This window comes from Salmo salar, chromosome ssa22 (assembly GCF_905237065.1).
Source record: "Salmo salar chromosome ssa22, Ssal_v3.1, whole genome shotgun sequence".
NCBI lineage: Eukaryota > Metazoa > Chordata > Actinopteri > Salmoniformes > Salmonidae > Salmo > Salmo salar.
In genome coordinates this window covers 60,115,958-60,140,423 of record NC_059463.1, presented here as the reverse complement: position 1 = coordinate 60,140,423, position 24,466 = coordinate 60,115,958, and the positions used below count along the sequence as shown (strand labels likewise).

The following is a 24,466-nucleotide window of genomic DNA, read 5'->3' as shown; positions in this document are numbered from 1 at the left end:
TGGCTGATATTTTATGCATCCCAAATAGCACCCCATTATACTATTAACCGGGTGCCATTTGGGTTTTCTGATGACGATCTAAGCCATTGGTTTGTCTGGCTGTGTTTTAACGCTCCAACCTATCCAACCTCTGTATGCGTGTCTTACAAGGAGTTGTTGTAAAAAAAAGCAGAGTACAAGTTTCTGTTTGACATCCGTTGTACAATTAAAGTCCATCTGCTTCTTCTAATGTGTCCGCAGGTGCAGTCCCTGCTGTCTGAGCTCCACTTCAAAGAAGCTGAGATGAACGAGATGAAGACTAAACTACAGAACACAGAGAAAGGAAGGAAAGCAGTGGCTTCACCTGTCACCAGAAACAGGTTAACTGCTCTTCAGTCTGTCAGTCTTTCTGTATCTGATATGTAATGAGATGATAGGACCAGAGAGCACACAGGAAAAGTATGCAGACCAATGATTTTCAGGCAGACATTAGACCTTTTCCAACCTGGGATTGTTAGCTGTTTTTTATTTTGTTATGTTATGACTTTACAAATGTAGATCAGGGTTCTCGCCAAAAGAATGTAAGAGATGTACTGCGTCACCTTGTGGACTGGCTGCGCCATTTTTACTTTATTTGTTATTCTATAAGGAAATATTTTGCTTTCGATTGCTGGAAATGGATAGATAGCAGGATTTTACAGATTATTCTTGCACACAGCTCTGTCAAGGTGGTTGTTGATAATTGCTAGACTGACATTTTTAGGTCTTGACATAGATTTTCTAGCCGATTTTTAAGTCAAAACTGTAACTAGGCCGCTCAGGAACATTCAATGTCGTCTTGGTAAACAACTCCAGTGTAGATTTGGCCTTGTGTTTTATGTTATTGTCCTGCTGAAAGTTGAACTCATCTCCCAGTGTCTGTTGGAAAGCAGACTAAACCAGATTTTCCTTTTAGGATTTCTCCTGTGCTTAGCTCTATTCTGTATTATTTTTTTTTTTTTTAACTGTCTAGTCCTTGTTGATGACAAGCATACCTAATATATTAAGGAGGATGAGATCCACCCAAATCAGTTGGGTTCCTGGATCCTTTCACAGCATTATAATGCTCATGTTGAGACAATGACTTACCAATGACCCAAGCCCAGCTCAGTCAATCCCTACCATTGTGTCGCTGAGTCATCATACAGCTTCAGCAAATGTACATTATCCCAGGTACGTTGGTAGACACAATGTAAGTAACCTAATGTATGTCCCTCTAACTGCCCTGAATGCCCGTGCTGATCCTACAGCTATTGTATGCAGTAATCATGTGCCTATGATCCAGAGTTATACTGTTAGCACTGAGGCAGTGTGCCTAGGTGGAAGTCCACTGTGTGCAGCTCACACAACACTAATATAAATAGCATGAGCATGTCTACTTCTGCTACACTTCCCAGTAAAGCAATGAAAACAATCAAGCATCCCAGAAAAGTGCTAAAAATAGCCCATGTTAACATATGTAGCTTAAGAAACAAGGTTCATGAAGTCAATAATTTACTAGCAACAGATGACATTTATATTCTGACTATCTCTGAAACTCACTTAGATAATACCTTTGATGATACAGTGGTAGCAATACAAGGTTATAACATCTCCAGAAAATACATAAATTCCAATGGAGGTGGTGTTGCGGTCTATATTCAGAACCACATTCCTGTAAAGCTAAGAGAGGATCTCATGTTAAATACTGTTGCAGTAATATGGCTACAGGTTCATCTGCCTCACCTAAAGCCCATTCTGGTGGGAAGCTGCTATAGACCACCAAGTGCTAACAGTCAGTATCTGGATAATATGTGTGAAATGCTTGATAACGTATGTGATATCAACAGAGAGGTATATTTCCTGGGTGATTGACTGGCTTTCATCAAGCTGCTCTCTCAAGGAAAAAGCTTGAATCTGTAACCAATCGCTGCAACCTGGTTCAGGTTATCAGTCAACCTCCCAGGGTATTTACAAACAGCACAGGAATGAAATCATCAACATGTATTGATCACATCTTTACTAATGCTGCAAAAATTAGCTTGAAAGCAGTATCCAAATCCCATCGGCTTTAGCGATCACAATATAGTAGCCATATCTATGAAAACCAAAGTTCCAAAGGCTGGGCCTAATATGGTGTATAAGAGGTCATACAATACGTTTTGTAGGGATTCATATGTTATTGATGTAAAGAATATTTGCTGGTCCGTGGTGTGTAATGAGAAGCAACCAGACGCTGCACTAGACACATTAATGAAATTGCTTATCCCAGTTACTAATAAGCACCCATTAAGAAAATGACTAAAAACTATTAAATCCCAATGGATTGATGAGGAATTGAAAAATTGTATGTTTTAGAGGGATGAGGCAAAAGGAATGGCAAATAAGTCTGGCTGCACAACCGATTTGGCAAACGTACTGCAAATTGAGAAATCATGTGACTAAACTGAATTAAAGAAGAAGATTTGTACTATGAAACAAAGATAAATAATATAAAGAATTATAGTAAAAATCTTTGGAGCACCTTAAAATAACATTTTGGGCAAAAAGGCAAACTCAACTCCATCATTTGATGAATCAGATGGTTCATTCATCACAAAACCCAATGATATTGCCGACTACTTTAATGATTTTTTTCTTTGGCAAGATTAGCAAGTAGTAGTGAGAAAGAGGTGAATTTCTGTTGTCTATCAACAATGACAAGCCACCGGGGTCTGACAACTTGGATGGAAAATGACTGAGGATAATAGCGGATGATATTGCCACTCCTATTGGCCATATTTTCAATTTCATCCTACTAGAAAGTGTGTGTCCTCAGGCCTGGAGGGAAGCTAAAGTCATTCCACTACCTAAGAATAGTAAAGCCCCCTTTACTGGCTCAAATCAGCCTGTTACCAACACTTAGTAAACTTCTGGAAAAAATGGTGTTTGACCAGATACAATGCTATTTTGCAGTAAACAAATTGACAACAGACTTTCAGCACACCTATAGGGAAGGACATTCAACAAGCACAGCACTTACACAAATGACTGATGATTGACTGAGATAAATTGATGATAAGAAGATTTTGGAGGCTGTCTTGTTAGACTTCAGCGCGGCTTTTGACGTTATTTATCATAGTCTGCTGCTGGAAAAACGTATGTCTTATGGCACCCCCTGCTATATTGTGGATTAAGAGTTACCTGTCTAACAGAACACAGAGGGTCTTATTTAATGGAAGCCTCTCCAACATAATCCAGGTAGAATCAGGAATTCCCCAGGGCAGCTGTCTAGGCACCTTACTTTTTAAAATCTTTACTAACGACATGCCACCGGCTTTGAGTAAAGCCAGTGTGTCTATGTATGCTGATGACTCAACACTTTACACGTCAGATACTACAGCGACTGCAACACTTAACAAAGAGCTGCAGTTAGTTTCAGAATGGGTGGCAAGGAATAAGTTAGTCCTAAAAACAAAGCATTTTATTTGGGACAAATCATTCACTAAACCCTGAACCTCAACGAAATATTGTAATGAATAATGTGGAAATTGAGCAAGTTGAGGTGACTAAACTGCTTGGAGTAACCCTGGATTGTAAACTGTCATGGTAAAAACATATTGATACAACAGTAGCTTAGATAGGGGAGAAGTCTGTCCATAATAAAGCACTGCTCTACCTTCTTAACAGCACTATCAACAGGGCAACCATTAAAAATATGCATGTAATCTTTCCTGGCTGAAAGTGGAGGAGAGATTGACTTCATCACTACTTACATTCATGAGAGGTATTGACATGTTGAATGCACTGAGCTGTCTGTCTAAACTACTGGCACACAGCTCAGACACCCATGCATACCCTACAAGACATGCCACCAGAGGTCTCTTCACAGTCCCCAAGTCCAGAACAGACTATGGGAGGTGCACAGTACTACATAGAGCCATGACTACATGGAACTCTATTCCACATCAGGTAACTGATGCAGCAGTAGAATCAGATTTTTTTTAAATACACCTTATGGAACAGCGGGTACTGTAAAGAGGCACAAACATACGCACTACACACACACACACACACACACACACACACACACACACACACACGTACACATGGATTTTGTATTGTAGGTATGTGGTAGAAGAGTAGTGGCCTGAAGACACATACTTAATGTGTTGTGAAATCGGTTGTGAATGTATTGTAATGTTTTTAAATTGTATGAACTGCCTTAATTTTGCTGGACCCCAGGAAGAGTAGCTGCTGCCTTGACAGGAACTAATGGGGATCCATAATAAACCCCAGGAAGAGTAGCTGCTGCCTTGGCAGGAACTAATGGGGATCCATAATAAACCCCAGGAAGAGTAGCTGCTGCCTTGGCAGGAACTAATGGGGATCCATATTAAATACAAATACCCATAACATGATGCAGCCAACACCATGCTTGAAAATATGAAGCGTGGTACTCAGTGATGTGTTGTGTTGGATTTGCCCCAAACATACCGCTTTGTATTCAGGACTAAAAGTTAATTTCTTTGCTGCATGTTTTGCAGTTTTACTTCGGTGCCGTATTGCAAACAGGATTCATGTTTTGGAATATTTTTATTCTGTACAGGCTTCCTTCTTTTCACTCTTGTCATTTAGGTTAGTATTTTGGAGTAACTGCAATGTTATTTATCCGTTCTCTCCTAGCACAGCCATCAAACTCTGTAACTGTTTTAAAGTCACCATTGGACTCACGGTGAAATCCCTGAGCGGTTTCCTTCCTCTCCGGCAACTGAGTTAGGAAGGACGCCCGTATCTTTGTAGTGACTGGGTGTATTGATACACCATCCAAAGTATAATTAATAACTGCACCATGCTCAAAGGGATATTCAATCTCTGCTTTTTTTTTTTTATTACCATCTACCAATAGGTGCCCTTCTTTGCGAGGCGTTGGAAAACCTCCCTGGTCTTTGTGGTTGAATCTGTGTTTGAAATTCACTGCTCTACTGAGGGACCTTACAATTATCTGTATGTGTGGAGTACAGAAATTAGGTAGTCATTGAAAAATAATGTTAAACACTATTTCACACAGTGAGTCCATGCAACTTATTATGGGACTTGTTAAGCATGTTTTCCCTCCTGAACTTATATAGGCTTGTCATAACAAAGGGGTTGAATACTTATTGACTCAAAGCCTTTCATATTTTCATTTTTTTTAATACATTTTAGATAAATTCTTAAACATAATTCCACTTTGAACCTATGGGGTTGTGAGTGTGTGTGTGTAGGCCAGTGACACACAATCTCAATGTAATCCATTTTTAAATTCAGGCTGTAACACAACAAAATGTGGGGGAAAAAGTCATGAGCTGTGAATACTTTTTGAAGGTCCTGTAAATCTTATGTCTTTTCCCATTCACCCTCCCTGTCTCCAGCCCCGGTCTATCTGGTCCTACTGCCCTACTGCAGGGTGCCAACACCAGCCCTCACTGTGTAGCCGTTCCTGGAGGAACAACCTTCATCACCAAGGAGACATTTGGTGCCCAGCTGACCTCTAGGTCAACACCATGCAAGACCTCCGGACCAGGATACGGTACGGATGATTTGGCTAATTGATTGACTATGGATAATCACATTCTTACCTGCTCCTTCCGTATAAAAAAAAAAACATTGTGTTATGGAGAGATGTAACATAATTAACGTTCCTATTTGATGTGATTTAAGAAAATGTGTATTTAGAGTCATGGCTTGTAGTCTCTCTCCATTACTATGACGACAAGCCACGTCTCAAGGCTACAAGACCCATCTGTTACATTTAAATGTAGTCATGGGGGGGGGGGGGAGAATGTTAGTTAGGCCCGTTCTGACTGGGCCTGTGTGAATGTTAGTTAGGCCCGTTCTGACTGGGCCTGTGTGAATGTTAGTTAGGCCCATCTGACTGGGCCTGTGTGAATGTCAGTTAGGCCCGTTCTGACTGGGCCAGTGTGAATGTCAGTTTGGCCCGTTCTGACTGGGCCTGTGTGAATGTTAGTTAGGCCCGTTCTGACTGGGCCCGTGTTTTTGTGTTCAGATGGAGGAAAACAGTCCAGCGGCAGACAGGAAGTGACTCACTCAGACCCGTTTAACACATTTCAACCCTCTCATCATCAAGGTGAGTTACTAGTTACCTAACCCTCAATCTCTTCCCTGTATATAGTTGTACTAGTTACCTAACCCTCAATCTCTTCCCTGTATATAGTTGTACTAGTTACCAAACCCTCAATCTCTTCCCTGTATATAGTTGTACTAGTTACCAAACCCTCAATATCTTCCCTGTATATAGTTGAAATGACTGCAACACTTAACAATGAGCTGCAGTTAGTTTCAGAATGGGTGGCACCAAATAAGTTTGTCCTAAATATTTATAAAACTAAAAGAATTGTATTTGGGACAAAGCATTTACTAAACCATAAACCTGAACTAAATATTGTAATAAATAATGTGGAAATTGAGCAAGTTGAGGTGACTAAACTGCTTGGAGTAACACTGGATTGTAAACTGTCATGGTCAAAACATGTTGATACAACAGTAGCTAAGATGGGGAGAAGTCTGTCCATAATTAAGCAATGTTCTGCCTTCTTAACAACACTATCAACAAGGCAGGTCCTACAGGCCCTAGTTTCTACCTTCTAAACAACACTATCAACAAGGCAGGTCCTACAGGCCCTAGTTTCTACCTTCTTAACAACACTATCAACAAGGCAGGTCCTACAGGCCCTAGTTTCTACCTTCTAAACAACACTATCAACAAGGCAGGTCCTACAGGCCCTAGTTTCTACCTTCTTAACAACACTATCAACAAGGCAGGTCCTACAGGCCCTAGTTTCTACCTTCTTAACAACACTATCAACAAGGCAGGTCCTACAGGCCATAGTTTCTACCTTCTTAACAACACTATCAACAAGGCAGGTCCTACAGGCCCTAGTTTCTACCTTCTTAACAACACTATCAACAAGGCAGGTCCTACAGGCCCTAGTTTCTACCTTCTTAACAGCACTATCAACAAGGCAGGTCCTACAGGCCCTAGTTTCTACCTTCTTAACAACAGTAACAACAAGGCAGGTCCTACAGGCCCTAGTTTCTACCTTCTTAACAACAGTATCAACAAGGCAGGTCCTACAGGCCCTAGTTTCTACCTTCTTAACAGCACTATCAACAAGGCAGGTCCTACAGGCCCTAGTTTCTACCTTCTTAACAGCATTAACAACAAGGCAGGTCCTACAGGCCCTAGTTTCTACCTTCTTAACAACACTATCAACAAGGCAGGTCCTACAGGCCCTAGTTTCTACCTTCTTAACAACACTATCAACAAGGCAGGTCCTACAGGCCCTAGTTTCTACCTTCTTAACAACACTATCAACAAGGCAGGTCCTACAGGCCCTAGTTTCTACCTTCTTAACAACAGTATCAACAAGGCAGGTCCTACAGGCCCTAGTTTCTACCTTCTTAACAACACTATCAACAAGGCAGGTCCTACAGGCCCTAGTTTCTACCTTCTTAACAGCACTATCAACAAGGCAGGTCCTACAGGCCCTAGTTTCTACCTTCTTAACAGCATTATCAACAAGGCAGGTCCTACAGGCCCTAGTTTCTACCTTCTTAACAACACTATCAACAAGGCAGGTCCTACAGGCCCTAGTTTCTACCTTCTTAACAACACTATCAACAAGGCAGGTCCTACAGGCCCTAGTTTCTACCTTCTTAACAACACTATCAACAAGGCAGGTCCTACAGGCCCTAGTTTTGTCGCACCTAGACTACTGTTCAGTCGTGTGGTCAGGTGCCACAAAGAGGGACTTAGGAAAATTACAATTGTCTCAGAACAGGACAGGCACACACACACACACACATGATAAGACACGCACTCTACACACACCTACACATGGATGTTGTACTGTAGATATGTGATAGTAGAGTAGTGGCCTGAGGGAACACATTGGGTAAAGTGTTATGGAATGGAATTTTTGCAAATCTATTAAAAATAAAAAAGTATCACATTTACATAAGTATTCAGACCCTTTACTCAGTACTTTGTTGAAGTACCTTTGGCAGCGATTACAGCCTTGAGTCTTCTACAAGCTTGACAGACCTGTATTTTGGGAGTTTCTCCCATTCTTCTCTGCAGATCCTCTCAAGCTTGGTCAGGTTGGATGGGGAGCGTCGCTGCACAGCTATTTCCAAGTCTCTCCAGAGATGTTAGATCGGGTTCAAGTCCGGGCTCTGGCTGGGTCACTCAAGGACATTCAGAGACTTGTCCTGAAGCCACTCCTGCGTTGTCTTGGCTGTGTGCTTAGGGTCGTTGTCCTGTTGGAAGATGAACCTTCGTCCCAGTCTGAGGTCATGAGTCCTCTGGAGCAGGTTTTCATCAAGGATCTCTCTGTACTTTGCTCTGTTCATCTTTGCCTCGATCCTGACTAGTCTCCCAGTCCCTGCTGCTGAAAAACATCCCCACAGCATGATGCTGCCACCACCATGCTTCATCTGCCTAGATGTTGGCCTTCTAGGCAGAGTTCCTCTGTCCAGTGTCTGTGTTCTTTTGCCCATCTTAATCTTTTATTTTTATTGGCCAGTCTGAGATATGGCTTCTTCTTTGCCACTCTGCCTAGAAGGCCAGCATCCCGGAGTCGCCTCTTCACTGTTGATGTTGAGACTGGTGGTTTGCAGGTACTATTTACTGAAGCTTCTAGAAGAAAAAGAAACGCACACCTTTAAAGGTGAGGTGCTGGCTAGCGGAGTAGAAAACTAGAAAATAAGGGAGAGCCGCTAGGAGCTCAGATGCAAAAATGTTCATATCCAACGTTTCCACAGCCAAGCTGTCTTCATCAGGGTATGATCACAAACACTGTGAGATGACTCATTTATAAGGTGTCAAAAGACACACAGGTGTCTGTAATCATGGCCAAGTGTGGCCTAATATCATTGGTTAACTCTGAAATATTAAAATGGCATACAAAGAACATACAAAAAAAACAAATGGATAGCATACGATCATAGATTCATTTTAGACTACACAAGCTTACAAACAATTACAATGGCAAAGTCACAATAATCACAAGAACGGCTTCAGATCAAAGTGAACGTTGAGACCGAAGGGAGGAAGGGTCTTTAAGTTAAAGATCCAGGAAGCCTCTCGTTATAACAATAAATTGTCGAGGTCACCCCCCTCTCCTAGGGAGGGTGACATGTTCGATGCCAATATAACGCAGAGACGAAATCGAGTGGTTTGCTTCCAAAAAGTGGGCTGCAACCTTGTCCTCTTGCTCAGTTGTGCACTGGGGCCTCCCACTCATCTTTCTATCCTGCTTAGAGCCTCCCACTCATCTTTCTATTCTGGTTAGAGCCAGTTTGTGCTGTTCTGTGAAGGGAGTAGTTACACAGCGTTGTACGAGATCTTCAGTTTCTTGGCAATTTCTCACATGGAATAGCCTTCATTTCTCAGAACAAGAATAGACTGATGAGTTTCAGAAGAAAGGTCTTTGTTTCTGGCCATTTTCAGCCTGCAATCGAACCCACAAATGCTGATGCTCCAGATACTCAACTAGTCTAAAGAAGGACAGTTTTATTGCTTCTTTAATCAGAACAACAGTTTTCAGCTGCGCTAACATAATTGCAAAAGGGTTTTCTAATGATCAATTAGCCTTTTAAAATGATAAACTTGGATTAGCTAACACAACGTGCCATTGGAACACAGGAGTGCTGGTTGCTGATAATGGGCCTCTCAACGCCTATGTAGATATTCCATAAAAACTCTGCTGTTTCCAGCTACAATAGTCATTTACAACATTAACAAAGTCTACACTGTATTTCTGATCAATTTGATCTTATTTAAATGGACAAAAAAACGTGCTTTTCTTTCAAACACATGGACATTTCTAAGTGACCCCCAAACTTTTGAGAGGGTAGTGTAGACCGGTGTGTGTCTTTCCAAATCATGTCCAATCAATTGGATTTACCACAGGTGGACTCCAATCAAGTTGTAGAAACATCTCAAGGATGATCAATGGAAACAGGATGCACCCGAGCTCAATTTCATGTCTCATAACAAAGGGTCTGAATACTTATGTAAATAAGGTTTCTAAAAACATGTTTTCACTTTGTCATTATGGGGTATTGTGTGTAGATTGCTGAGGATTTTTTTTTTGTATTTTAATTCAATTTAGAATAAGGCTGTAACGTAACGTCAAGGTCTGAATTCTTTCCCAAATGCACTAAATGACCAAAAGTCATCCTAGACGTTTCCACTAGGCAATAACAGCACTTACAGTTGACCGGGGAAGCTCTAACGGCAGAAATTTGACAAACTGACCTGTTGGAAAGGCGGCATCCTGACGGTCCCACGTTGAAAGTCACTGAGCTCTTCAGTACGGGGCCATTCTACTGCCAATGTTTGTCTTTGGAGATTGCATGGCGGTGTGCTCAATTTTATACACCTGTCAGCAACGGGTGTGGCTGAAATAGCCGTGTCCACATAGAGAATCATTGTACCATCTAAAACACTGTGAAATATATTTTCCGTAACTAAAAATATTATATTTACAGCTGTTTGAAGCTGGTGTATAAAACCGAAAAGTAAAAGACGCAAAAACTAAACTTAGAAAACTAAGCATAGAAATTGAGCAAATACAATAGATCTACCGCTTCTTAGACTGGCTTTCAATGAGAATGACAGATCTATAACTAACAGTTTCTGTGTTCATTTTGTCACGTTGCACAAAGAGTTACATATTGTAGCTATAGTGGCTGGGGGGGGGGGGGCGCTGTGTCATTGGTGGGAACACCATATTAATTAGAGGTGGACCGATTAATTGGAATGGCCGATTTTAATTAGGGCCGATTTTCAAGTTTTCATAATAATCGGTAATCAGCATTTTTGGGTGCCGATTATGGCCGATTTATATTGCAATCCTCGAGGAGACTGCGTGGCAGGCTTGACCACCTGTTACGCAAGGAGGAAAGGTAAGTTGCTAGCTAGCAATAAACATATCTTATAAAAAAAGCATTTAATCTTAACATAATAAATAGTTAACTACACATGGTTGATGATATTACTAGTTTAACTAGATTGTCCTGCGTTGCATATAATCAATGTGGTGCCTGAAGTTGTGTCATTTCTCTTGCGTTCAGTGCAAGCAGAGTCAGGGTATATGCAGCAGTTTGGGCCGCCTGGCTCGTTGCAAACTGTGTGAAGACCATTTCTTCCTAACAAAGACTAATTAATTTGCCAGAATTTTACATAATTATGACATAACATTGAAGGTTGTGCAATGTAACAGCAATATTTAGACTTAGGGATTTAGACTGGTTCTCTGTGTTGGTGGGAACACCAAGTTTAACTGTTCTCTGGTTCTCTGTGTAGGCTCAGTGCTGTTAAGTCTGCTGTTACAGCATCCTTTAAACCCCAGCAGTCTGGGTCTGGGTCACCTGCTCTGCATCAGCCCTGACGCACTTCCTGGTCTCCTGAGCAACACCTGTCTCAGCCCGTAAGACCCCCCCCCCCCCCAAATCATCCTCATTACGCTGTTTTTATTTCACTGTTTTTTTATTCGATGCAGTCATTTACATTGAGTCATTTATTAACACTGTGTCCACCCTTACAGAGGGTCTTCAGTTGGCTCCAGTTCCTCCTCAACAGAACCCAGGCTCGTTCCTCACCACAACAAGCCCCGCTTCAGACACTACCAGAATCTGGCTCTGTCTGGCCTCAACATGATGGCCCTACCCAGCCACCACGCTGCCTTGCCTCCTGAGGACCTTCCCAACCCGAACACTTCCCACTCTGCCCCTGCCCTGAAAAACACTACCAGGTCCTGTCCTGGTGCTGTCCACCTCCTCCCCCTCCTCGACTACCACATCGGCCTGTTCTGCCAAAGTCTGGAGGCTATCGCCCTCGACGGCTCGGGGACAGGGTCTGGTAAGAGGAGCCTGAGAGGGAGCTCTCTGTCTGGGTCGTCAGACGGCAGCCTGGCCTCCAGCGTGGAGGATTCCCTCGGGAGTCAGGAGGAGTTTGCCCTGGCTGCCCTGAAGGCCCTGCATCATACTGTGGCCCAGAGCTCTGAGGTAGTGAACACCCTGCTGGCCCTGACGTCTGGAGAGGAGGGGAGCCCTCCACAGGGTAACACTAGACACAGGTATGTATGATTTGAAAACTTTAATGTCCCGAAGGAGGAAATTCGAGACGCCACTTTTTTAAAAACACAACAACAGATAAGCAGTGTATTAAGCTACGGTCAGTAGCCTTCCCTGTGGCTCAGTTGGTAGAGCATGGTGTTTGCAATGCCAGGGTTGTGGGTTTGATTCCCACGGGGGGCCAGTACAGGAAAATAATGTATGAAATGAAATGTATGCATTCACTACTGTAAGTCGCTCTGGATAAGAGCGTCTGCTAAATGACTAAAATGTAAATGTAAATGAACAACAGATAAGCTACGCTCAGCAGGCTGAACAACAGATAAGCTACGGTCAGCAGGCTGAACAACAGATAAGCTACGGTCAGCAGGCTGAACAACAGATAAGCTACGGTCAGCAGGCTGAACAACAGATAAGCTACGGTCAGCAGGCTGAACAACAGATAAGCTACGGTCAGCAGGCTGAACAACAGATAAGCTACGGTCAGCAGGCTGAACAACAGATAAGCTACAGTCAGCAGGCTGAACAACAGATAAGCTACGGTCAGCAGGCTGAACAACAGATAAGCTACGGTCAGCAGGCTGAACAACAGATAAGCTACGGTCAGCAGGCTGAACAACAGATAAGCTACGGTCAGCAGGCTGAATGTGTGCAACATGCTATAATACGTTACACGTGCAGGTTAAGGGCTTGATCTTGCGTGTTTGAAACATTTCATTTCATTGTGTCGGTCTTGAGAAGGGCCACAAGGCTGAACCGTCAGCTGCCATCACTGTTGACATGCAATCAAATACACTGAATGTTTGCCTCCCAGTCTCTAATCTGAGTTAGACGTATCCATGTCCTTTAAGAGCAGTCTCTAATCTGAGTTAGACGTATCCATGTCCTTTAACCTCTTGGGGCTAGGTGGGACGCTAGCGTGCCACCTGTGGTGCACTCCATCAACAGCAGGTGCATTTCAAGAGCGGCAAATTTGAATCCAAATAAATGTCAAAATTCAAATTTTTCAAAAATACAACTATGTTACACCATTTGAAAGATAAACATCTCCTTAATCTAACCACGTTTTACGATTTCAAAAAGGTTTTACGGCGAAAGCATAAATTTAGAGTATGTTAGGACAGTACATTTACAAGAGTTGTGTGTAATGTTTTGTCAAGTCAAAGACAGGGTCACCAAAACCATAAAACCAGCTAAAATGATACACTAACCTTTTACAATCTCCATCAGATGACACTCCTAGGACATTATGTTAGACAATGCATGCATTTTTAGTTCTATCAAGTTCATATTTATATACAAAAACAGCGTTTTACTATGGCATTGATGTTGAGGAAATCGTTTCCCTCCAATAACCGGCAGTCAAGTCAGCGTCACAAATTAAATAATTAAAATTAGAAAACATTGGTAAAATATTATATTGTCATTTAAAGAATTATAGATTTACATCTTTTGAACGCAATCAACTTGCCAGATTTAAAAATAACCTTACTGGGAAATCACACTTTGCAATAATCTGAGCACTGTGCCCAGAAAAATACGCGTTGCGATACAGACTAGACGTCATGTTGGGGAGATCTAAAATCGAAAATACTATGTAAATAATCCATTACCTTTGATTCTCTTCATCAGATGTCACTTCCAGGTATCACAGGTCCATAACGAATGTAGTTTTGTTCAAAAAAGCTCATCATTTATGTCCAAAAATCTCCGTCTCGTTAGCACATGATGTAAGCCAGCCGGACTTCTCGTCATGAACGAGGGGAAAAAATATATTTCCGTTCGTTCAAACATGTCAAACGTTGTATAGCATAAATCATTAGGGCCTTTTTAACCAGAACATGAATAATATTCAAGGTGGACGAATGCATAGCCTTTTATAACGTATTGGAACGAGGGTACCCAACATGAAGTAGCGCGCCAGGTGTCTAATGGGACATCACCGTTCCATGGCTCTTGTTCGGTCAGATCTCCCTCCAGAAGACTCAAAACACTTTGTAAAGGCTGGTGACATCTAGTGGAAGCAATAGGAAGTGCCAAAATATTCCTAAACCCCTGTGTTTTTCAATGGGATAGGTTTAAAATCAATACAACACATCAGGTATCCACTTCCTGTCAGAAAATGTCTCAGGGTTTTGCCTGCCAAATGAGTTCTGTTATACTCACAGACACCATTCAAACAGTTTTGGAAACTTTAGAGTGTTTTCTATCCATATATAATAAGTATATGCATATTCTAGTTACTGGGTAGGATTAGTAACCAGATTAAATCGGGTACATTTTTTTTATCCAGACGTGCAAATGCTGCCCCCTAGACCCAACAGGTTAAGGGCAGTCTCTAATCTGTTAGACGTATCCATGTCCTTTAAGGGCAGTCTCTAATCTGTTAGACGTATCCATGTCCTTTAAGGGCAGTCTCTAATCTGAGTTAGACGTATCCATGTCCTTTAAGGGCAGTCTCTAATCTGAGTTAGACGTATCCATGTCCTTTAAGGGCAGTCTCTAATCTGAGTTAGACGTATCCATGTCCTTTAAGGGCAGTCTCTAATCTGAGTTAGATGTATCCATGTCCTTTAAGGGCAGTCTCTAATCTGAGTTAGACGTATCCATGTCCTTTAAGGGCAGTCTCTAATCTGAGTTAGACGTATCCATGTCCTTTAAGGGCAGTCTCTAATCTGTTAGACGTATCCATGTCCTTTAAGGGCAGTCTCTAATCTGTTAGACGTATCCATGTCCTTTAAGGGCAGTCTCTAATCTGAGTTAGACGTATCCATGTCCTTTAAGGGCAGTCTCTAATCTGAGTTAGACGTATCCATGTCCTTTAAGGGCAGTCTCTAATCTGTTAGACGTATCCATGTCCTTTAAGGGCAGTCTCTAATCTGAGTTAGACGTATCCATGTCCTTTAAGGGCAGTCTCTAATCTGAGTTAGACGTATCCATGTCCTTTAAGGGCAGTCTCTAATCTGAGTTAGACGTATCCATGTCCTTTAAGGGCAGTCTCTAATCTGAGTTAGACGTATCCATGTCCTTTAAGGGCAGTCTCTAATCTGAGTTAGACGTATCCATGTCCTTTAAGGGCAGTCTCTAATCTGAGTTAGATGTATCCATGTCCTTTAAGGGCAGCCTCTAATCTGTTAGACGTATCCATGTCCTTTAAGGGCAGTCTCTAATCTGAGTTAGACGTGACTATGTATTATAACGTTTTGTTTTATTGATTCTATGGATCCCAGGACTTCCAGGAAAACAGTGTCCAGTGTTACTGAGTAGACTATCCTGGCCAAATGAATTATTTTATTGACCAACAGGCCCATCCTGGCCTCAGGCCTGGCCCCCCTGCTGCCTGACACTTCCATCCAGCCTGGGACTTCCAGAACCTCTGAGATCCCAGTAGATGGCACCAGAGAGGGTGCGGCCCTCCACCCTCTCTTCAGGAAGCTCCTTCAGCTGTCAGACCCCTCCTTCTCCACCAGCGCTGTTCAGAGGGAGGCCCTGGTGCCAAGCAGTCTGACGACTCTCAACATGCTGCTGGAGAGAGCACAGGAGAGGCAGTTGCCCAGGCAAGCCCTTAGATGCCTCCCAAAATGGCACTCTATCCCCTTTATAGTGCACTACTTTAGACCAGAGCCCTGGTTCAAAGTAGTGCACTATGAAGGGAATAGGGTTCCGTTTGGGATGTGTTCTCTTTAATGCAGAAAAGAAAGGACATTTGAGAGTTTAGTTAATCTTCTTATATAACAAGTAAAACTGCTCTTTTTAGTTTTGAGAGCTTTGATCTATTGTCCAAATGACTGTTCAATCTTCAAATCATTGATATGCTTCCAGGTCCGTGAGTTTTATTATATGGTATGAGGCAGAGTGAATTAAGTGAACGGGAGTTTCCTACCCTGTTCCTGTGTGTTGTCTAGTCACGTCAGGCTCTGTCACAGCCGGCCGCGACCGGAGACCCATGGGGCGGCGCACAATTGGCCCAGCGTCGTCCGGGTTAGGGGAGGGTTTGGCCGGCAGGGATGTACTTGTCCCATGGCGCGCTAGCGACTCTTCTGGCGGGCCGGGCGCAGTGCACGCTGACACGGTCGCCAGGTGTACGGTGTTTCCTCCGACACATTGGTGCGGCTGGTTCCCGGGGTTAAATGGGCAGTGTATCAAGAAGCAGTGCGGCATGGCTGGGTTGTGTTTCGGAGGACGCACGGCTCTCGACCTTCGCCTCTCCCGAGTCCGTACGGGAGTTGCAGCGATGAGACAAGCCTGTAACTAGCAATTGGATACCATGAAATTGGTTTAAAAAAATATATTTTAAAAATCAAAAAAAGTGGTTAAATGTATAGATATTGTGACACCCCCCTAAACTCAAAATGCAGAATAATGCCTGGCTGGATGAGGGGTGGGCCACAAACTTAAAACTCGTAAAACTGACTATCCTACCGATCCCTGACCTCGGCGATGTCATTTACAAAATAGCCTCCAACACTCTACTCAGCAAATTTGGATGCAGTCTATCACAGTGCCATCTGTTTTGTCACCAAAGCCCCATATACTACCCACCACTGCGACCTGTACGCTCTCGTTAGCTGGCCCTCGCTTCATACTCGTCGCCAAACCCACTGGCTCCAGGTCATCTACAAGACCCTGCTAGGTAAAGTTCCCCCTTATCTCCGCTCACTGGTCACCATAGCAACACCCACCCGTAGCACGCGCTCCAGCAGGTATATCTCACTGGTCACCCCCATAGCCAATTCCTCCTTTGGCCGCTTTTCCTTCCAGTTCTCTGCTGCCAATGACTGGAACGAACTGCAAAAATCACTCAAGCTGGAGTCTTATATCTCCCTCTCTAACTTTAAGCATCAGCTGTCAGAGCAGCTTACCGATCACTGTACCTGTACATAGCTCATCTGTAAATAGCCCATCCAACTACCTCATCCCCATATTGTTTTTTTGCTCCTTTGCATCCCAGTATCTCTACTTGCACATTCATCTTCTGCACATCTGTCTCTCCAGTGTTTAATTGCTGAATTGTAATTATTTCGCCACCATGGCCTATTTATTGCCTTAACTCCCTAATCTTACTTCATTTGCACACACTGTATATAGACTTTTCTATTGTATTATTGACTGTACGTTTGTTTATCCCATGTGTGACTCTGTGTTGTTTGTGTCGAACTGCTTTGCTTTAACTTGGCCAGGTCGCAGTTGTAAATGAGAACTTGGCCTACCTGGTTAAATAAATACCCCCCCCCAAAAAAAACATATATTGCAAGATCTGATATTGCTGAAATTGGAATAGAAGTAGTGCGTTGTCTAATCTACACCCTGGTGTCCTGACTCTCTGAGGTCATTAAACATCCCATGGTGTTTATCGTAAGAGTAGCGGTGTTAACCCCTGGTGTCCTGGCTAAATTCCCAATCTGGCCCTCAAACCATCATGTTCACCTAATAATCCCCAGCTTCCAATTGGCTCATTCATCCTCCCTCCTCTCCCCTGTAAATATTCCTCAGGTCGTGGCTGTAAATGAGAATGTGTTCTCAGTCAACTTACCTGGTAAAATAACGGATAAATGAATACAAATAAAACACAAACAAAGCGCATGAGAATATCTTAATGCATCTAGGAAATATCAACTATTAAAAATGTTGGTAGCTGATTTTAATAGACAACTTTCCAAGTCAAATGTGTTCAATCAATCAAATCAAATTTATTTTTATATAGCCCTTCGTACATCAGCTGATATCTCAAAGTGCTGTACAGAAACCCAGCCTAAAACCCCAAACAGCAAGCAAAGCATGTGAAAGAAGCACGGTGGCTAGGAAAAACTCCCTAGGAAAAACTCCCTAGAAAGGCCAAAAACCTAGGAAGAAACCTAGAGAGGAACCAGGCTATGAGGGGTGGCCAGTCCTCTTCTGGCTGTGCCGGGTGGATATTATAACAGAACATGGTCAAGATGTTAAAATGTTCATAAATGACCAGCAGGGTCAAATAATAATAATCATAGTAGTTGTCGAGGGTGCAACAAGCACGTCCGGTGAACAGGTCAGGGTTCCATAGCCGCAGGCAGAACAGTTGAAACTGGAGCAGCAGCACGGCCAGGTGGACTGGGGACAGCAAGGAGTCATCATACCAGGTAGTCCTGAGGCATGGTCCTAGGGCTCAGGTCCTTCTCATTCAGTGCTGCATGGTCCTGCCTGACAACAACACATACAGTTGATGTTGTTGCTATTGTAGTCGGCTCTCAGGAAAACAAGTGGGCTCAGACATGAAAATCACGCTGTATCTTTAACCACTACTCTTGTCATTTAATCAGGAGGCCACCACAGATGATCTTTGGGGCCACCCTGGATTTTTTACCTCAAATCCAATATGGCTGCCATAATAGCATTTGATGGACGTCAAAATCACCTGTAAATAGGATTTTTTTGTAGATGAGGATTTTTTTTTTTTCTTCAAAAAAATATGAAAACTTTTAGTGTAAACAAATTTTATTCCGAATCCAATATGGCCAACATAATTACACTTAAGACACCTTCGACTACATATAGAAATTGCCCTGGTTTATTTAGTATTTTCTCTTTTTAAAAGGATTTGAATACGTCTCTTGATATAACTAGGCCTAGGAGTGGCACTGCCATGCTTCTGTTGTGTTTGAATAGATGAAGCAAACTCGCTGTTCATGTTGTTCACAAGCACATAGTAGAGTTAACCAAGTTACAGGAAAACAACCTTTAACGCAACAGCCAGCCACTCTAGCAGCGGAAATGTACAGCTATAACATGCCCCCATCTTTGACCCACCGAAACGAAGTGGACAAGGTTGATTCCAAGTCTCTGAGGTGACCAGGACATGAGTGTGTTCTAACAGGGTGAGTTCTGGGACTGACCAGGTTACACAGCTAACAGTAGTGGTTGTAGTTCTGGGACCTGACCAGGTTACACAGCTAACAGTAGTGGTTGTAGTTCTGGGACTGACCAGGTTACACCAGCTAACAGTAGTGGTTGTAGTTCTGGGGTCCTGACCAGGTTACACAGCTAACAGTAGTGGTTGTAGTTCTGGGGTCCTGACCAGGTTACACAGCTAACAGTAGTGGTTGTAGTTCTGGGACCTGACCAGGTTACACAGCTAACAGTAGTGGTTGTAGTTCTGGGACCTGACCAGGTTACACAGCTAACAGTAGTGGTTGTAGTTCTGGGACTGACCAGGTTACACCAGCTAACAGTAGTGGTTGTAGTTCTGGGACTGACCAGGTTACACCAGCTAACAGTAGTGGTTGTAGTTCTGGGGTCCTGACCAGGTTACACAGCTAACAGTAGTGGTTGTAGTTCTGGGGTCCTGACCAGGTTACACAGCTAACAGTAGTGGTTGTAGTTCTGGGACCTGACCAGGTTACACCAGCTAACAGTAGTGGTTGTAGTTCTGGGGTCCTGACCAGGTTACACAGCTAACAGTAGTGGTTGTAGTTCTGGGGTCCTGACCAGGTTACACCAGCTAACAGTAGTGGTTGTAGTTCTGGGGCCTGACCAGGTTACACAGCTAACAGTAGTGGTTGTAGTTCTGGGGCCTGACCAGGTTACACAGCCAACAGTAGTGGTTGTAGTTCTGGGGTCCTGACCAGGTTACACAGCTAACAGTAGTGGTTGTAGTTCTGGGACCTGACCAGGTTACACAGCTAACAGTAGTGGTTGTAGTTCTGGGACCTGACCAGGTTACACAGCTAACAGTAGTGGTTTGTAGTTCTGGGGTCCTGACCAGGTTACACAGCTAACAGTAGTGGTTGTAGTTCTGGGGTCCTGACCAGGTTACACAGCTAACAGTAGTGGTTGTAGTTCTGGGGTCCTGACCAGGTTACACAGCTAACAGTAGTGGTTGTAGTTCTGGGACTGACCAGGTTACACCAGCTAACAGTAGTGGTTGTAGTTCTGGGGGACTGACCAGGTTACACCAGCTAACAGTAGTGGTTGTAGTTCTGGGGTCCTGACCAGGTTACACCAGCTAACAGTAGTGGTTGTAGTTCTGGGGTCCTGACCAGGTTACACCAGCTAACAGTAGTGGTTGTAGTTCTGGGACCTGACCAGGTTACACCAGCTAACAGTAGTGGTTGTAGTTCTGGGGTCCTGACCAGGTTACACAGCTAACAGTAGTGGTTGTAGTTCTGGGGTCCTGACCAGGTTACACAGCTAACAGTAGTGGTTGTAGTTCTGGGACCTGACCAGGTTACACAGCTAACAGTAGTGGTTGTAGTTCTGGGGCCTGACCAGGTTACACAGCTAACAGTAGTGGTTGTAGTTCTGGGACCTGACCAGGTTACACAGCTAACAGTAGTGGTTGTAGTTCTGGGGCCTGACCAGGTTACACAGCTAACAGTAGTGGTTGTAGTTCTGGGACCTGACCAGGTTACACAGCTAACAGTAGTGGTTGTAGTTCTGGGACCTGACCAGGTTACACAGCTAACAGTAGTGGTTGTAGTTCTGGGGCCTCACCAGGTTACACAGCTAACAGTAGTGGTTGTAGTTATGGGACCTGACCAGGTTACACAGCTAACAGTAGTGGTTGTAGTTCTGGGGTCCTGACCAGGTTACACAGCTAACAGTAGTGGTTGTAGTTCTGGGACCTGACCAGGTTACACAGCTAACAGTAGTGGTTGTAGTTCTGGGGCCTGACCAGGTTACACAGCTAACAGTAGTGGTTGTAGTTCTGGGGCCTGACCAGGTTACACAGCTAACAGTAGTGGTTGTAGTTCTGGGACCTGACCAGGTTACACAGCTAACAGTAGTGGTTGTAGTTCTGGGACCTGACCAGGTTACACAGCTAACAGTAGTGGTTGTAGTTCTGGGACCTGACCAGGTTACACAGATAACAGTAGTGGTTTGTAGTTCTGGGGCCTGACCAGGTTACACAGCTAACAGTAGTGGTTGTAGTTCTGGGACTGACCAGGTTACACAGCTAACAGTAGTGGTTGTAGTTCTGGGGCCTGACCAGGTTACACAGCTAACAGTAGTGGTTGTAGTTCTGGGGGCCTGACCAGGTTACACAGCTAACAGTAGTGGTTGTAGTTCTGGGGTCCTGACCAGGTTACACAGCTAACAGTAGTGGTTGTAGTTCTGGGGTCCTGACCAGGTTACACAGCTAACAGTAGTGGTTGTAGTTCTGGGCAAGCTACAGCAACAAGGGCAGTATACTTCCTGTATGACTGGCAGGGTATTGAGGCTGTGTGCTGATCAGTTTTCATTTCTACAACAGTTTGGTGCTTGCACACTCAGCAGATGCAGCTTGCATACCAACGAGACCCATTTAGTTATGTTTTATTTAACCAGGTAGGCTAGTTGAGAACAAGTTCTCATTTACAACTGCGACCTGGCCAAGATAAAGCAAAGCAGTGCGACCAAAAACAACAACACAGAGTTACACATAAACAAACGTACAGTCAATAACACTATAGAAAAGAAAAGTAGAAAGATGTGTGTGCAAATGTGGAAGAGTAGGGAAGTAAGGGCAATAAATAGGGCATAGAGGCGAAAATAATTACAATTTAGCATTCATACTGGAGTGATAGATTGACTAGCTGGAAATGTTATTTTAGTCTGAATGATGGATACTCCAGTAGTTGAATGATTTGTTGTGAAAGGGCTGTCACAAACATTCCTGCCCTTTTTTAGTTTTTATGTTGAAGGTGGCAAAATGTCCTGCAGGTCAAGTCGGGGGTAAGGCAATTATTTAGGTTGATATTTACTTTTGTCAGTTAATTGTGATTACGGTCTGGGCAGGCCCAGCAGGAGATGAGGGCAGTGACAGAACCTGTGAGAGTGTCTCCTGTATTGTACGATAAGCTCCTTTCGTTTTGTTGACGTTGAGGGAGAAGTTATTTTCTTGGCACCACTCCGCCAGGGCTCTCACCTAACCCTGTAGGCTTTCGCAACGTTGTTGGTAACCAGTCCTACCACTGTTGTCATCAGCAAACTTGATGATTTATTTATGTATTTATTACACCTTTATTTAACCAGGTAAGCTAGTTGAGAACAAGTTCTCATTTACAACTGTGACCTGGACAAGATAAAGCAAAGCACTTCGACACAAACAACAACACAGAGTTACATGGAATAAACAAGCATACAGTCAATAACACAATCGAAAAAAAAGAAAGTCTATATACAGTGTGTGCAAATGGAGTGAGGAGGTAAGGCAATAAATAGGCCATAGTAGCGAAGTAATTACAATTTAGCAAATTAACACTGGAGTGATAGATGAGCAGATGATGATGTGTAAGTAGTGATACTGGTGTGCAAAAGAGTAGCAAAATAAATAAAAACAATATGGGGATGAGGTAGGTAGATTGGGTGGGCTATTTACAGATGGACTATGTACAGCTGCAGCGATCGGTTAGCTGCTCAGATAGCTGATGTTTAAACTTAGTGAGGGAAATGTAAGTCTCCAGCTTCAGCAATTTTTGCAATTCATTCAAGTCACTGGCAGCAGAGAACTGGAAGGAAAGGCGGCCAAAGGAGGTGTTGGCTTTGGGGATGACCAGTGAAATATACCTGCTGGAGCGCGTGCTACGGGTGGGTGTTATCGTGACCAGTGAGCTGAGATAAGGCGGAGCTTTACCTAGCGTAGACTTATAGATGACCTGGAGCCAGTGGGTCTGGCGACGAATATGTAGCGAGGGTCAGCCGACTAGAGCATACAGGTCACAGTGGTGGGTAGTATAAGGCGCTTTGGTAACAAAACGGATGGCACTGTGTTAGACTGCATCCAGTTTGCTGAGTAGAGTATTGGAAGCTATTTTGTAGACGACATCGCTGAAGTCGAGGATCGGTAGGATAGTCAGTTTTACGAGGGTATGTTTGGCGGCCTGAGTGAAGGAGGCTTTGTTGCGAAATAGAAAGCCGATTCTAGATTTGATTTTGGATTGGAGATATTTAATATGAGTCTGGAAGGACAGTTTACAGTTTAGCCAGACACCAAGGTATTTGTAGTTGTCCACGTATTCTAGGTCAGAACCGTCCAGAGTAGTGATGCTAGTCGGGCGGGCAGGCAACGAACGGTTGAGAAGCATGCATTTGGTTTTGCTAGCGTTGAAGCTCGTCTGGGGGGTTGTTAACAGTGTCCAAAGAAGGGCCAGATGTATACAGAATGGTGTCGTCTGCGTAGAGGTGGATCAGGGAATCACCCGCAGCAAGAGCGACATCGTTGATATATACAGAGAAAAGAGTCGGCCCGAGAATTGAACCCTGTGGTACCCCACAGGGGTTGGAGATGTGCGTGGCCAACCTCATGGGTGAACACGGAGTAGAGGAGGGGGCTGATCAGACCTTGTGGGGCCCCCGTGTTGAGGATCAGCGTGGCAGATGTGTTGTTGCCTACCTAAGTCGAGGAAAATGATGTGGATATATTTAAGCAACATCTCAAGACATCAGTCAGGAAGTTGAAGCTTGGTCGCAAATGGGTCTTCCAAATGGACAATGACCCCAAGCATACTTCCAAAGTTGTGGCAAAATGGCTTAAGGACAACAAAGTCAAGGTATTGGAGTGGCCATCACAAAGTCCTGACCTCAATCCTATAGAAAATTTGTAGGCAGAACTGAAAAAGCTTGTGAGGGGGCTTACAAACCTGACTCAGTTACACCAGCTCTGTCAGGAGGAATGGGCCAAAATTCACCCAATTTATTGTGGGAAGCTTGTGGAAGGCTACCTGAAACGTTTGACCCAAGTTAAACAATTTAGAGGCAATGCTACCAAATACTAATTGAGTGTATATAAACTTCTGACCCACTGGGAATGTGATTAAAGAAATAAAAGCTGAAATAAATCATTCTCTCTACTATTATTCTGACATTTCACATTCTTAAAATGAAGTGGTGATCCTAACTGACCTAAGACAGTGAATTTTTACTAGGATTAAATGTCAGGAATTGTGAAAAACTGAGTTTAAATGTATTTGGCTAAGGTGTATGTAAACTTCCTACTTCAACTGTATTTGTAATAATGACAATTACAACAATACTGAATGAACAATGAACACTTATTTTAACTTAATATAATACATAAATAAAATATATTTGGTCTCAAAAAGATAATGAAACATGTTCAATTTAGTTTAAATAATACAAAAGTGCAAAAATGCAATATGTGCCATGTAAAAAAGCTAACGTTTAAGTGCCTTGCTCAGAACATGAGAACATATGAAAGCTGGTGGTTCCTTTTAACATGAGTCTTCAATATTCCCAGGTAAGAAGTTTTAGGTTGTAGTTATTATAGGAATTACAGGACTATTTCTCTCTATACCATTTGTATTTCATATACCGTTGACTATTGGATGTTCTTATAGGTACTATAGTATTGCCAGCCTAATCTCGAGAGTTG

The 24,466-nt window shown here is 43.2% G+C and overlaps 1 protein-coding gene across 3 annotated transcripts in view; it reads left to right on the top strand.

Annotated features, from left to right (window-relative positions):
* Positions 1–24,466, top strand: part of atrip (ATR interacting protein) — a 57,522-nt gene that overhangs the window by 9,341 nt on the left and 23,715 nt on the right. For all 3 annotated transcript variants that reach the window (XM_045705641.1, XM_045705640.1, XM_045705642.1), the window contains exons 4-9: positions 241–359; positions 5,391–5,548; positions 6,026–6,106; positions 11,351–11,474; positions 11,592–12,122; positions 15,426–15,677. In XM_045705641.1, the coding sequence (XP_045561597.1) occupies positions 241–359; positions 5,391–5,548; positions 6,026–6,106; positions 11,351–11,474; positions 11,592–12,122; positions 15,426–15,677 (1,265 nt within the window). The remainder of the gene's footprint in view (positions 1–240; positions 360–5,390; positions 5,549–6,025; positions 6,107–11,350; positions 11,475–11,591; positions 12,123–15,425; positions 15,678–24,466) is intronic.